A 15,771-nucleotide genomic window follows, 5' to 3' on the forward strand; every position below is an offset into this window, starting at 1 on the left:
GGGTAAAGCTTAGACTGAAATTCTTAAGGAACAAGCTCAAAAAAAAAAAAAAAATTAAACCCAGGCAAGAATTACTACTGAGGCAGAAATCTCTCAATCTGGAGGATATATAAAAGCAATCTTTGTTCTAAATCTAATTAAAGTGTATCTGTTAGATAGCTCTAAAAATCTCAGGTTGCTATTGTTAACTCTGGGTCTGTGTGTCTGTCTGTCTCTTTGTTCCTCTCTTCATTCATTCTAATTTGAAATTAACACCTTTTGCTAGACTTGAACATTAAAAGCCTTTGTTCCACATTGTGGTTACATACTTCTAAAGCATGTATCGCTGTGTTCAGTGATGCTGTGTGGGATAGTTGTCCTGTAGCTTTTTCCACCCCCCCGTTTCTCCTTCCCTCTTTGAAGGATCAAGTATTTGCTGCAGAAGTGAATCATACTTTGGCATGCTAATCCTGATAAAAATCAATCATCTGTTCCAGTGTTGCGCATGCCATGGTCAGTTACAGTACTAAAATGAATATAGTGCAAATAATTTCAGATGAAATAGCTAATAATTATGACCTTCCAGTAAATGGATCCGTAGCACCTAAATACTTCAGATGAACACATTAAGGACAGGAAACTTAGTAGGGCTTATGAAGTCTATTTTTAATAAAAGTGGGAAGACTAGCAATTTTGATTTGTTTGTTAGCTTTGAATACTATTTGAGATACTGTTGATATGTCTGTCAATCTGTTTGTTAAGCATAAGAGTTTCTTTTTCCAGTATATGTTTAGTGCGCTACGGGACTGTGTACCTGCTATGATGCAGGCAAGACACTTAGAATCTTACGAGGTGCTTCTGGAATGCTATGACAAAGAAATCATGGAAGTGCTCAATGAGGTAATTTGTTGTGAATAGAAATTAAAGGCATTGCTATGCTTGGAATATCTTATAGGTCAGTATCTATTGTACCAAACCTGATATGATCTATAAAAATAGCAGAGACCTTTGAGGTTGGTGTGAAGTATTTTAATAAATAAGAAAGTGTTCACTTGATGATTTTGGTCATTTAAGACCTGTTGTTAGTGGTATCTCTGTTGGCTGGGAACATGAAAATACTGCACTCTTAATTACATACATTGGCAAAACCTCAGTTACAGATTTGACTCTGTAGACAGGAGTGCCTTTTGTCACATTATCTTCTGCTTGTATGAATGCCCAAAATAAGTACTCCTGTTCTTAGTATGTATGCATGGCTTTTAGTAGTGAAGGCTCTGTAAATGTAGGTGGCCTCTTTAGTGAATTATTATCTAGAATTACAAGGGATGTTTGACAGAGAGAAAATGTGAATTCAGATTTCCCAAGTCCTAGGTTTTAACCTTTAAACCACTCTTTTTTGTTTGACTAGTTCAAAACCAAACATTACATATTCTGCAGAAAGTCAGGCCAGATGGCTTATTGCAAGACTCTTCCTCACTGACTTGGGTCTTACTATTATCTAGATAGATTGCTCTTAGCGTGGTTCTCCTTAAGATGAGAAGTCAGAATACTTAAGTTTAAATTGTGTTAAACTCCTATGTGGAAGTTTTAATCGTATACAGAATGGCATTAGGTAGCTAAACCTTTACCTTTTTCTGAGCTGTGTAGCTTTGTCTTGCTATTGTATACTAGAACAAGAACACAGGAAATAAATATCCTTCTAGTTCCCAAGTATTGATTCACTTTGACATGTATGGCACTGCCAAAGCAAAGCTGTCTTCAGTAATTTAATCAATCTTTTATGTATCTCTGGAGAGAGATATGTTAGCTCTGCTAACAGAGCATTGTAAGTGGACACGGAATGTGACTTTTTGGTTTTTTTACTTCCCTGAATAGCATTTGCTGGACAAATTATGTAAAGAGATAGAAAAGGACCTGCGCTTATCAGTTCATACACACCTAAAGCTCGATGACAGAAATCCCTTCAGAGTTGGTATGAAGGATCTAGCTCACTTCTTCTTTCTGAACCCAATACGTTTTTTCAATCGATTCATTGACATAAAAGGTGAGGAGTTATACATTTGCTTGATTCCATTACTTTCATCTTTGTTACGCTTTGGCTTAGTATATCTTCTCACTTCTTTCCACACTTCCCTAACTAAATAGGTAGTATTATTTCAGTTCATCTTTCTGTGTTTACAGCTTATGTAACTCACTATTTGGACAAGACCTTCTACAACTTAACAACTGTCGCTCTTCATGACTGGGCCACCTACAGTGAAATGAGAAACCTAGCAACTCAACGCTATGGTTTGAGTATGACTGAAGCACATCTGCCGAGCCAGACTCTGGAACAGGTACAGTGCCCACCAGATATGAATATCATTTGTTCCATTACACTGTCATAGTAGCTAGCTATTCAAAGGACTGAGTCGTTAAAATGAAAGTACCCAAGATTAGAGAGCTCTTTGGAAAAAGTGACCTTTAATTTCTAGTTAACTTCTGAGACAGGATCTTTATATACCTTTGGAGATAATACCAATATCAGTTAATTTCATGTTGGACTTATATAATTCATTTTTTTAACGTAAGATTTACTAAAATGAAATTGGGTGTACAAAGTCAGAGAATGTTTTCTTGAAAATTCAGTATCAGCAATTTGGCAAACAATACATCTGGAATGACCTCTGAATGGTGGGTCTTCTCCCTGGCTTATTGCTTTCTTCTCAGCAGGTTCTGCTTAGTGATCATCAAGAGAAAATGTTTCACAGGCTGGACATTGAGGACTTTGGGACATCTATACTTAGTTTAGTAGGAGAGTGACTCAGTGCCTCCTAGAAACTGCTAAACATGGTTATATACAGAGCAGAGTTGTAGTTTCATCAAGTTAATGGTGAAGGCATTAACTGTTACAGGATCAGTGCAAAAGAAAAAGTGCATGTTTGTGAAGAATTGCCTTCAAGAGTTTTAGTATCTTGGATATTTTTGGCAGTTGGCTTCATTCCCTCATTTGGGTTAGCACATCAGTGAAAGCTCTTAGAAATACAGCCTCTTTTTTTCTAATGTTCATGGTGGCTGTGTCTTCCTATGTTGAAAGAGGGCATAGAACTAAAAACTCTAGCTGCTTTGCTTCTTGGTATGAAAGTGCTGTGGATTAGTTTCTATTTCCAGCTTTAGCTTTCTATTGGTAGTATTTGGCCATCACATTGTTATAAAGAATAAAGTCATCTCACAACATTGGTTTCATAACATTCATTCTGGTATGAGCTTTACTTCAAGACAAAGACACCTCACACTCCATTCCCCCCAGCCCCAGAAAAATCCTGATAAAATCCTTGGCACAACTGGAAGTAGAGTGTATAAATTAAATGGCATTCTCTCTATGCACAGTGATACTAAAGGGACTCCTTCAAGCTTAACAATTGTAAAACATATATTGTAAATACAAAACCTCAATCCTCTAGACGGGTTGGGCAAAATGATATCAAAAAGTAGCTAGTTGCTTATGTCTCTGTAGAAATCTATGTGTCTATAGAAATTTCTAAGGCAAGATTCCATTTTCTGGAATATGAGAACAGCCAAATCTCTGTCGTCTTTTTTTTTTTTTTTTAATTGGGGCTTGTGGAATAGACTGGAGGATTCCTTACTCTCAGGGGAAGCTGGAAAAAACCCAGCAGAAGTGTAAATGTTAAAACGTGAGCTAAGCTGCTTTTTTTCTCCTGTAAGAATTATCTTACAGACACTGAAGGAAAATTGTTAAAAGATTCTTCATTGTGCAAAGCGAAAACATTGCTTTCTAAAATGCTTTCAAGTAACTACAGAAATAGTATTTGTGCACCTTAGTGGTTAGGCACGTCAGTAGTTTTTGAGAATTTTTTATCATGATAATTCTCAATAGATAATATTGTTTCAGGGTCTGGATGTTTTGGAAATCATGAGAAATATTCATGTTTTTGTATCCCGCTACCTCTACAATCTGAATAATCAGGTAAGGTACATCCCATACTTTTTCCTGGATTTGGCTCTGATTTGAAGGGTTTGAGAAATGCAGAGTAGTATACATGTAAGAAAACCCCAAGCTGAACATACATAATAACAAGCTGTAAAATAGCTATTGCTGCTCTAGAAAAACATCTTTTGGGGATGCTGTAGATAGGTCTCAGAGAATGTTCTAAGCATATTTTGAGTACAGTGTGCCAGTAGGATCACTCCATGTCAAATATTCCAGTGAAGCTAGGAGAAGGCAGCAAAGATAATTGGGTGCTCTATAAGGACACACTAAATATATGATTTTTCAACTTGAAGAAAGGGTATCTGAAAATGGGTTATTAGAGAGATGAAGTAGTGAATGACATGGAGAACATGTACAGGGAACAAACCTTTGTGGTTTCTCACTATGTGAAAATGAGGAGCCCACTACAAAAATGAACAGCTTCCTTCAAGAAAAGGAAGTACTTTTTCTCATAGCACATAATTCAGTAGTGGAACTCATTGCCATGGTATATAGTGGGGTCAAAAGTACAAAATAGGGAATGAGTTACCTAGATTGATTCTGTGATAAATTATCAGTTTTGGGTAAATAACCTCATTTTTCCCCTCCTGCCTTTCAGATCTTCATTGAAAGAACAAGTAATAACAAACACTTGAACACTATCAATATCCGACACATTGCTAATTCAATTCGAACTCACGGAACAGGAATAATGAACACAACAGTGAGTATCTTTTGGCTGCTGTTGGATTTTTTTTTAATAGTGCACAAAAGCTTCCAAACTTGTATCTCCTAATGGTTTATTTGGTTGTGCAATTTTAATAATGCAGTAATAATGTTCTGTGTGTGCATTAATAAAAAAAAAAAATCAGTTCTTGGATGTGACACAAATCAATGTCGTAATCTCTTGAGACGTATGCCACTTCCAGTTGTTACATAAAAGTTAATGAAGAGATCTAAAAACACATCAATGATGATATAGATGTTCTGGTGGGACTTTGGATTTCAGTAAAGATAAATAATACTTATGAAACTAGCATAGTGAAATTTCAATTTCTAAGCTGTCTGCATAAATTGGCATGCTCTAAGTTTCTCCTTATTAACGCTTAGTAGACGGATACTTTTGCTGCAGTTAAAGCAAATCTTGAAGAAATGCAATGTTAATTTTTTTTTTAAGTTCCTCTTGTAATTGTTAAGCTAATCCTCAGCTTTTCAATCTGCAAAATAAAAGCTACAGATCTCTGATCATTTATTGGAAGGCTGTGACTTCTTACTGCCATGCTTTTAATGTCTGTAGCGTAGGTGGTCATTTTAACTAGCCGAAGGCATTTACCTCTTTGCAAGATAGATAAGGGCACTTTCTGTGGCATGCCTACTGCAGCAGGAAGTTATCACTGTGGTTCCCAGGTTGGTGCTTTCCAATCTGCTGCTCAACTTCTTTCTACCTCTTTGCTGTTTTCTTTTTTCCATTCTTCTGGCCCCATCAAAAAAACCCCAAACAAACAAAACCAAAAAAACCCCAAAGAAAACAACAACAACAAAAAAACTTGCTGAAATATTGAACCCACTGTCCAGTCACTATATAGAAGCAGCGATGATTAGAAAAGTTAGGTTTTCATGATTTCTTGCACTATTGGAAGTAACTTCCCTTGCGCTATTCTTCTGACAATGGGGATATCAGTTACTCAAAAAAATGCTGTTACTCACTTTATTTCCTGGTGTTGTAGATTTAGTCACTTCTGACTGTGAGTAAAGTTATTTATGCAGACATGAGAAGTAATTGAGTTGCATAGGGTGGGAGTGTGGTTCTGCCTTATGGGGAAGTGTTTTACAAAACTTTGAGGAAGTGAAAAGATGCGTCAGGAGATTATGCAGATTCCACAGCTTGACTGAGGAAGTTGAGCTTGTCTGCCCTTTTCAACTTCAAAATGTTTGTATTGCTTCAAAAGGACAGTTACAGGATATTCCAAACACAAACTAGTGGCTGTGTAGGGCAGGTCATCAAACTGAAATAGCTAACTTGTCCCTTGGTCCCCCTGCCCTTCCTGGAAGAGAGTAGGCCTTCCAGGAGAAGGGTTTTCTTTATTCTTTTAAACCAGTGAAATTGAAAAGATAAGTTGAGAATAAAAAATTGAAGTAAACTGAGTAGATGTTTCTATATACATACAAGTGACTTGGTAATCTACTGAAGATTGGTTGCTAGATAGGCTTGTTATTTTGCTAACTTTCTTGATCTGACTATTTTTTTTTCTTCTAGGTAAATTTCACTTACCAGTTTTTGAGGAAAAAGTTTTATATTTTTAGCCAGTTCATGTATGATGAACATATTAAATCCAGACTTATCAAAGACATCAGATTCTTCAGGGAAGTCAAGGATCAAAATGATCACAAGGTATAATAATTTTTGAAGGACTGAGAGTAACTTGGCTAAAAGAAGTGCTACTTTCATGTGACTAAAGGTGCACCAAACCATAACATTCCTATTATTTAAATGTGCATCTTCAGACAAAGTGACAGCTTTTGTCCTAGCAAAATGTAGTGATATAAATGTCTGTATTCAGGATGGCTTTGTTTCATTCTGGCTGCTCTGTAAATATGAGGTAGGCTGAAATCATTCTCTTGGTGACCTGAAAACAATGACTTGATGGAGTCATAATCCATTGGAGGTTCTAAACTTCTGGTCCAAATCATGCTTAACAGTTGTTTTCTGTTTTGAATAATAAGATTATTCAAATTGAATCCAAAATGATGTGAACGTGTAGCACTTATTCCAGTATGTCAAGATTTGGGGACTGGGGTGTCATCTTCCATGCTGGAAAACTGATTTCTCAAAAATGCAAGAGACAATGTATTTACAAAGAAGCTGGCAGTCTATTTGTGCTATGTCAAGTGCTTATTTATTTTACTTTCTTGTTCACAGTAACATTTCTGTTTCACTTCTCAGCTTGCAGAAGTGACTTAGCCAAATGACTTTTGTGAACTAATATAGACAGGCAGGTGTATAATTTATAAAAAAAATCAAGCTGTAGATGTGAGGTAGGAATACATTGCAAATATAATTGTATTGATATGATGAAAAAAAATTTTAAAGATAGGTAATTATTCTTACAAATTATTCTAAAATATTTTTCTAGTATCCATTTGAAAGAGCAGATAAATTCAACCGTGGCATCAGGAAACTTGGAATAACCCCGGATGGCCAGAGCTATCTTGACCAGTTCAGACAACTCATAAGTCAAATTGGTATGAAATGCTATCTAAGAAAATGTTATAAATGTTATTAAATGGAAGAGATCTTCATTGTCTAGTAACTGAACTTTTAGTTCAGGCTAAAACTAGATTTAACTCCAGTCAAATGGAAAGTACTTCACTTGTAGCCCATGTGAAATAAATACTCTCATCTAATCACACAGAAGTGGCCCTTGCAAGTATAGCTACAGCTTGCATAGATCCCCATTTTCTTTTAAGTTCTTTTCTTTATGTTATGAACTGAATTTTATCCAGATTTTTTTACACTCAAAGTAAAAAAATATTACTCAAGTTCATATATTTCAGAAAATGGCCATATATCCAGCTGAAGTAACTTCGAGTGATGCATGACATTACAATGGTATTTTCAGCCACTGGTGCTGTAGATGCAAGTTCAGATCAGTCCTGCACAAGTGTTTAATGTGCCCAGTGGAAAGAGTTTGTACTATTTGGTCCTTATGCTATCACAAAAGTGAACATAACCTTGCTAGATGATGCATTTGTGTTTTATTTCTCTACTTAGACTTTTGATATCAGGGTTCAATGTAACTTTTAAAATTTGGCTTTCAGAACAGTTTCTTTGCCAGAACTATATGGCAACTTTAATTTATACTTCGGAGCTTATAGGAGTTATGAAGAGTGTGTATGTATTTAAGTAATTATAAATTACTTCCTTGTTTTTTCTTGTTTTTAAAGGCAACGCTATGGGTTATGTACGAATGATAAGATCTGGTGGACTTCACTGCTGTAGTAGTGCAATTAGGTACTTCCACAAATATTTAATCTTTCTGTTTGTTCCTTCTCATTCCTTTGCTCCCTATTTATGCTGATATTCCCTAGGTTCTTAATCATCCCCCATAAATTTTGAAAAGGTCTGTTTTTATACCTTCATTGAAGCAGAATTATCAAAAACAGTGCTGGAACTCAGAACTGTACAATCATTCCATAAACACTAAAAATCAAACAAATTCTATGGAAAAACTCTGCAAAAGAGTTAACAGAATGTACATGTAAGTCATTAGGCATTAATTAAGTCAGTAATTCCTGACATTAATCACTTCAAGGGTGCATTAAAGAAAAATAATACCAGCCTTGAGGAACTTGGAAAAAACATTTCTTTGATACTTCTTTCTGTATAGATGATTATCTGTGTTTATATAAGGTCATTAAAACATAGTGACTTTTACGTACAAAGAAATACTTGGTTTTCTTGCAAATAATAGTAAGCTTACAGTTATCAAGGGCAGCAAGTGCTAGAGAGAGGAGATGGTAGCCTGTAAAAGCAGAAGTACAAATAATGTGTGTGTAATAGTGCCTGGATAAGAATGGTATGGCAGATATGATATAACTTCAAGCAAGTAGTTTGAGCCCAGAAGACTAACTAAATTATAAATTATGGTAGATACTTCAGTGAATATAGTTGAGCATAATCCTAACAAACAGTAAGTTTTCAGGTTTGTTCCTGATCTGGAAGATATTGTTAACTTTGAAGAGCTGGTGAAAGAAGAAGGACTCTCAGAAGAAACACAAAAAGCAGCAAGGTACCCTAACATCATGCTTTTGAGGTCTCAGGCAAGGAATGGGATGAGAGTGTTGTAATTTCAAAGTTATAAATGCAGTTATTAGTTGCATTTTTGTGTGTGTGTTAACAGTTCAACTGACTTTATACAAAAATATTTGCTCTTCTTTAAAGCAGAGAAAGTAGAAGCAGTTGTTTTAAGAATGCGAAGTGACATTTGGTACTAACAGACTGTTAGAACCAGGTTTCTTGATAAAATCCTTGTGACTTAAAGGCTAATGAACTTTACTCACCACATGCCTGACATCTACTTTCAGAATGTTCGGGGCCTTAGGAAAAACAGATGCAAGTATTCTATTCATAGACCTTTTTTGAGAAAATGAAACCAAGAAGCATGATTCAAGGTGGCTGTAGAGCTAGGGTGTAATCTTGGACACTCCGGTCCGAATACTGGATTGTGAGTGTAGCAAAAGGGTGGAGAGGGTTGTTACCCCAAGGGGTGAGCAAGCAAAGAAACTTCTAGCAGAAACCAGGTAACACATTGCTTATCCTTTGCAGGCAGTTGGACTCTGTCCTCGGTGACCTCGCACGTAACTTTGCAGAAGGAACGGAGTACTTCAAAATGCTTGTGGATGTATTTGCTCCTGAGTTCCGCAGTCCAAAGAATATGCATTTGCGGAACTTCTATATAATTGTTCCCCCACTGGTTAGTATTTGCATTGTGGGTACCAGTACTTATTTTTTTAAAAAGTATCAGATCAGGTTTGTGTTTACATATTTTGTATTACGCTGTTGACTACCATACTCTACTTTCTTTCCTGATTATGAGTGGGATTGTTTTGAGCATGGCTTTGTTGATAGTAGTCCAGAGCCATGTTTTTCTTTATTTACATCAATTCATGTATTAGCACTCAAAAGGTAACTTTAAAAACTACTTCTCCTGTTTGAATCAAATTTAGAGAAGCTGAGATGAAAAAGGAGGAATGGGAACATCAAGGATGAAGGGAGTTTAAAACCATGTTCTTTGGCTCTTGTGTGTGTGCTTTCAGCATCACATTAGGTATCTTCACACTCTTTTAATGCCATGTTCTAATGCAGTAAAATGGGGGCCCTCTCTATTGCAATTGGACCTGCTTTTGCTAATAAGCTTTGTTTAGAAAGAGTCCAACTGAACTGGTGATGCACACATGAGTGCAGCATTCTGGGCATTGGGAAGCAGTTCAGTTGGAAGGCCTAAACAATCTTAACAGATTCATGTGTAACATCCCATTTTAGAAACTAATTTTGGAATGTTGATGAGCTGTGAACTTAAGAGTGTGAGAGGACAGGTATGTCATGGTGATAGAAGTGAGGGAAAGTAAAGGCTTATGATAAATATTTTGTTCTTTTTTTTTTCTTCCCTTTTGTGGAGTTTTTTCTGACAAATACAGTTTCAGGAATATACCACCCATTTTGGTTTTAAAAAGGCATTTCAGTGTAGTTAACTTTGAAACTGTCGTAGGGTTTTGAGAAGTTGTTAATGTACACATGTTTCCGTGTCTCAAGTGGTTATTGTATACACATACCCATTGCTCGATATGACTACCTGGATATGTTGTTCAACATCGTCATAAATGTAAGACTATTGAAATATTTTTACTGTATTCTAAATAGAGTGAAATAACATACTGTAGCTTTAAAACACTAATATCTTTAAGCTTTCCAGAACCTGGGCTATTTTAATTATCCTTTACTTGTTTACATGTTTACCTTTAGTAATCACCAAGAGAATGCAAAGTAATAGTCTAATGAGAACAGTGAAGATGTACCTTTGGTTTTTTTACTTATGCATATGCAAATGTTTTCCAAAGCTTAACTTATTTCCTTCCCAAAAAATCTAGAAAAGGGACAAGTTTTCATGCAAAAATGCCTAATGCAGGGAGACACGATTAGCATAGTTTTGGGTGTGGAATTATAAGTAACAGCATGTATGCAAATACCTTTTAAAACTTGTGAGTCTCTCTTGATGATTCCAAGACAGCTTTTCACTCTTTCAGACCCTCAATTTTGTAGAGCATTCGATCAGTTGCAAGGAGAAATTGAATAAGAAGAACAAAAGTGGAGCAGCTTTCACTGATGATGGGTTTGCCATGGGTAAGTTTCAGCACATTGACTAGCTTTTGGGTAAGCCAACACAATGGATATTTGCAGGAAAAGTTTTGTTTATATTTTGTGTGTTCCCATAATTAAAAATTCCATAATTTAAATTTGGGTTGTCTTGGCTTCAGCACAGTGGATTTGTGGGCTATTGTTGTGTTCAGAATCTCCTAAGCATGGAATAGCTGAGATGGCAGCAGACAGTTTTGTCGTATGTTGGTGCTCCCCAATTTCTTTCAAAGCTTGCAGATGTCAGCAGATGAGGAGGTGTGCAAGTCTTTGGATAAGTTGTGAGGTTTTAAAAAATGGAAGTTTGTTCTTTGTTGTGATTTTTTCCTGTTAGATTTAATTGTAAATTAATTGCAATTTAAATTTTCTATGTGTGGGAATTATCAGCTTAGGCTGATCCATTAAAGACATTCACAAAACATTTTACAAATTGCATGTTGACTTTGGTACATGTTTTGTTAATGACTATAGGTGTGGCTTACATTCTGAAGCTTTTGGATCAGTACCAGGAGTTTGATTCTCTGCATTGGTTCCAGTCTGTTAGAGAGAAGTATGTGAAGGAAATAAGAGCAGTAGCTAAGCAACAGAATGTGCAGTCCACTAATCAAGATGAAAAACTACTACAAACTATGAACCTTACACACAAGCGACTGGAAGTTTGTTTACAGGTATAACATGGGTCTAGTTATCTGTTCTGTATTGAGTTCTGCACTTACCCATCACAATTCAGGTATCTGTTCTCTGACAGAGCTTATCAAGAGCAAAAACCACAGAGCTTTGTCTACAGCAACAATGCAAAAAAAGAGTATAAAGACTTGAGATGTATGATCCGAAGGGGATGTCATTAAGTGTGTGTTATATTTGAGTGAGGCAGGAGCTTGACCTGGTTGATTGGAAGTCTTTGTTGCATGGAGTTTGAAATCTAATGCAGCTAAAACCTAAATGGTTAAATAGGAGAGAATAACGTTTTGGTTAAATTTCTCATAACAAAGATTTTACATAACACTGTGAAAGATGCATTTGAATTTTGAAGCATAGCAGTTCAGGTTTCATTGGTGGTGTAAATGCTTTCTCTCTCTCTCTGCTCTTGATTTGAGGAGGCTATGGGACAAATCTGTACTTGGCTATTTATTAATAGCCCATGATTATATTCTGCGAAAGCGTATCTGTTGTTGAAATAGATAAAGCTCTGTATGTCCTCATGACTCCCATGAGTGTGCACTGTGTTTGCTCCTCTGTTAAAAAAACCCCTTACATCACTGAACCTTGTTCAGAAACTGATCAAGCTTGTGGTCACTTAAATTTATTGGCTTGCATGATTTTCCATGGGCAAGTTGCTCCAAATTCTCACTGCTGCTACAAACCTCATTTTCAGCCTCAGTAGATTAGCAACAGATTTATTGCACTGATGCTGCTTTACTTAAATTACCCTTTAAAGTTTTTGGCTGATGTTTGCTTTAAAATGCATGTGAACAAGATATGAATGGAGAAAGATTTTTCAAAAGTATTTAAGTGATTTAGATACTAAAATGTAGTTGCCTTTTAGATGCTTCTGAAAAATCCTGTTTATATTTGTCTACAAATTTATACTTGTGAAACACTGATGCTCCTCGTCTGTATCTTTTCCCTTAGGAATTTGAACTCCTTTATTTCTCATTAAGTAGCGCAAGAATTTTTTTCAGAGCAGATAAAACTGCAGCAGAAGAAAACCAGGAAAAGAAAGAAAAAGAAGGTGGGTGATGCTATACGTAGAACACTTTGGCTTATGAGAGGGTGTGCCTTTGTAGGTGAAGGTGCTTTTTTCTTTTTTCCGTAGCTGCTTTCTTGCTAGTGGGTTGATTTCAGTATTCCAGAAAGTTTTATGGGGTCAAAGGTGATTGAGGAGTCCAGAACAGCTCACAGAGGCCTTCTTTGGAATGGGTGAATTTCAAACTGGGCTTCAGGGGGACAGGGGGGATGGACCAAAAAATCCCAAAACCACAAAAAAGTCAACCAACCCCCAAAAATCTGGGACAGGGAGAATTGCATACTTGCAGTAATACTAAATTCAGTAACTTCAGCATAATACTTGCCCTCTCAATTACCAGTTTTGACAATGATGGCCTCTTCTGCACAACCTTAGCTGGTGTGAAATAAACTGGTGGTTTTCACCTGTTGTTTACCAGCTGTTCTTCAACTTACGTAGGCAGATGATGCAGATACTACAGGTGACTTTCAGATGTTTATGATATGTTTTGGTCTACTATTGAATTATATTCGAAGGGTAGGATCTTAATTTGTGGTATGGTCTCTTGACTAGGTAACATGGGTATTTTGTGCTTTATATTCATGCTTATATATTTTCCCTCATGAATTCTGGAAGATTCTCTTGGGTATGGGAAAGCTCTTTTCAAAGAAATGGGAGCGCTCCCAAGGATTAAGATACAGAAGTGCAGTTCAGCCAGAAGTTACTTAATCTCAGGTAGCAGTATATTAACAATGGAATTGGTAAATAATTTTCCACTGTGGTTCTGACAAAGGCACAAGCGACCTGTGAGATTACAGTCATTGGAGCCAAAGATCAGTTTTCTTCTGCACTAGGAAAACAGTTCTAGGAGAGCATTCTGCAGAACATCAGTTACTTAATTATATTTTAGGTTAAATAATCACTGTGATATGTGTTCAGTTCCCTGAAAAATGGGTTTTGTGGTGAGAAAAGCTTGAAATGCATACCGGAGTGAAAGGTTTCGAACGTGATAGTATCTTTGCCTTCTACTGTAATATTTGGACTTGAACTCTCCAAAATGTGTTAGTGTGTATGTGTAATCTTTACACAAGTTCTACTGCTTGAAGAAACCTTTCGCCCCAAATACAGATTTTGTCATAGGGCCAAGACCCTTTGTGCTGGAAGGTCAGTTTGCATATGCTGACCATGGTATAATGTATCAAGTGTGTTATGACATCAGCATAATACATATGCTAACGCTTTTGGTTTTACTGCCCTGAATAAAATATTAAACATGATCCATGTCTTTATTTTTGTAGAAGAATCTGTTAAAGCAAGCAATGGAGATCTTGCCAACTCTACACCTGCAGATCCTGTTGTGAAATGATATGGCTGGTACGGGTGATATTACATACTCAAATAATTCATGTTCTTGTCGTTACCAGTAACACTCTGTAGGGGTAAAAGCTCTAGATTTACTTGCTCTGTTAAACCCAACAGAAAATGTACAGTAGTATGCTAGCATCCAGTGAGGCTAGGTCAGTGTTTGTCTATATTTCTGGTAGAAACTCCTATTTTTCAGGAGTCTGCATTATTTACAGCACTTTCTTTAGATTGAAAATAATTATCTAAAATGTTGACCTTGGAGGTAGTTATTTTAAAGTACAGATGTGCAGATGAAAAAAACGTTACTGATTTTTAGATGCATTCTTGCATCTCTAACATAGCATTAAAAAAAAAAAGACTCATAGGCCATTGGTCTAAGATTTGAACTGGTGTACCTCTTCAACCAGAAAAAAAGTGAATCAAGATATTGTGTGTATCTGTTGTCCAAAAAAGTAATTCAGACTTGTTTTTACGCAGTCCTGTTGTATTTAATGCAGTCACAGATTACACTGGAGGTATAACAGTGTATGTTGTGAGTGTATGTTCAAGCTATTACACAAAATGGAAATCCTTATTAATGTTTTATTCCACAAACCCTTATTATTCCTATAGATATTATTTGCACTGTGGGAACTTAGGATCCTGTCAGGCATTTATTTTCCCCTGCTGTTTTTCCCCCCATATCAGAGAATGGGAAAACCAGAAAAGTTAACATAATAAATTACTTCTCATTTCATACCGAAGGTCTGATTTGCATCTACAGAAGTAAGGAAATCCAGAGCCAAGACAGAACCACAATCAGCTCTTCCTTTTATGACCAGACACTGTGTGATGGGTGTCTGTAACTATTAAGTGATCTTACACTTCATGAATATGTTGTGCCTAATTGCAAGTTTCAGCCTCAATTCTGTATTTCCTAGCCTTTGTAGGTCTGTTGTACTGTCTGTGTTGTTCATACAGTCTTACATGCCTGATTATTAACAATAATTGCACTGCAGGCTTCAGAAGCTGCTGAACACTGTGAGAACTCTGTATAAATACAACATCTGTTAATGCCTGCAAGTAGAGGATCTAGATTGTGCAAGAGTTACTCAGATTTTTAACTTAAGTAGCTAGACTTGGCTTAAAAGTAAACACCACTTTCATTAAAAGATATAGTTGTGTTTAATCTCCCAGAACATAAAACACTTGTAGGACTTACTAACTAGAATAAACTATTCCAGTCAGTCCAACTGAGAATTACTTTTTGGGGTTTTTTTTTGGCACTCTTAGCTATATTTTTAGACTGTACTTGCCAGCTTCTTTCATATCTTCTAATTATAAAAAAGACACTGTTTTAATGGTTCAAATTGTTCCACCCACCCTTGGGTTGCTGGTTAAGACAACTCCTGACCTACTTCTGCTTTGCCCTTTCCTGCCAGTCACTTCAACATTCAGAAAGCTAGGACAAATGTTTTGTTGCAGCTGGAAAGACCAGACTGGTAGGAAAGTCCTTTCGTTGGTTCTGAAAACATGACACAGAAGCTTCATGGACTGTGTAAATCAGCTGGGTTCATTAAAGTTTTTATTTTTAATTCATTGTAATTGCAGAGACTGCCCTAAAGAATGCTGCATTACTTGATTTGTATTTTTGCTTTATTTTGATACAGGTTTTTTTTTTGTAATTTGTGTACACTTCCTTTTTTGACCAAGTTGTGCTGGCACTGAATACTCAGTAGCACCGCTGAGATCGGCATTTTTGCTGCTGCTGCTAATTTCCATGCTGTTGCACTTGCAGTGTACGTATTTCCATATTATCTCATCCAAAGTCACGTAAAT

At 36.3% G+C, this 15,771-nt stretch overlaps 1 protein-coding gene across 1 annotated transcript in view; it reads left to right on the forward strand.

The window, feature by feature from the left end:
• The window catches only part of KIAA1033 (KIAA1033 ortholog), a 47,003-nt gene extending 32,648 nt beyond the window's left edge, over window positions 1-14,355 (forward strand). The window contains exons 22-35 of the mRNA XM_010566367.1: window positions 763-879; window positions 1,855-2,023; window positions 2,161-2,315; window positions 3,872-3,946; window positions 4,569-4,673; window positions 6,207-6,341; window positions 7,084-7,192; window positions 7,895-7,961; window positions 8,653-8,739; window positions 9,276-9,423; window positions 10,754-10,850; window positions 11,334-11,530; window positions 12,495-12,594; window positions 13,887-14,355. Coding sequence (XP_010564669.1) covers window positions 763-879; window positions 1,855-2,023; window positions 2,161-2,315; window positions 3,872-3,946; window positions 4,569-4,673; window positions 6,207-6,341; window positions 7,084-7,192; window positions 7,895-7,961; window positions 8,653-8,739; window positions 9,276-9,423; window positions 10,754-10,850; window positions 11,334-11,530; window positions 12,495-12,594; window positions 13,887-13,954 — 1,629 coding nt within the window. The 3' untranslated portion in view covers window positions 13,955-14,355. The remainder of the gene's footprint in view (window positions 1-762; window positions 880-1,854; window positions 2,024-2,160; window positions 2,316-3,871; window positions 3,947-4,568; window positions 4,674-6,206; window positions 6,342-7,083; window positions 7,193-7,894; window positions 7,962-8,652; window positions 8,740-9,275; window positions 9,424-10,753; window positions 10,851-11,333; window positions 11,531-12,494; window positions 12,595-13,886) is intronic.
• The last annotated feature ends 1,416 nt before the right edge of the window (window positions 14,356-15,771 follow it).

Source organism: Haliaeetus leucocephalus, unplaced genomic scaffold, assembly GCF_000737465.1.
Source record: "Haliaeetus leucocephalus isolate CR32 unplaced genomic scaffold, Haliaeetus_leucocephalus-4.0 Scaffold206, whole genome shotgun sequence".
Classification (NCBI taxonomy): Eukaryota; Metazoa; Chordata; class Aves; order Accipitriformes; family Accipitridae; genus Haliaeetus; species Haliaeetus leucocephalus.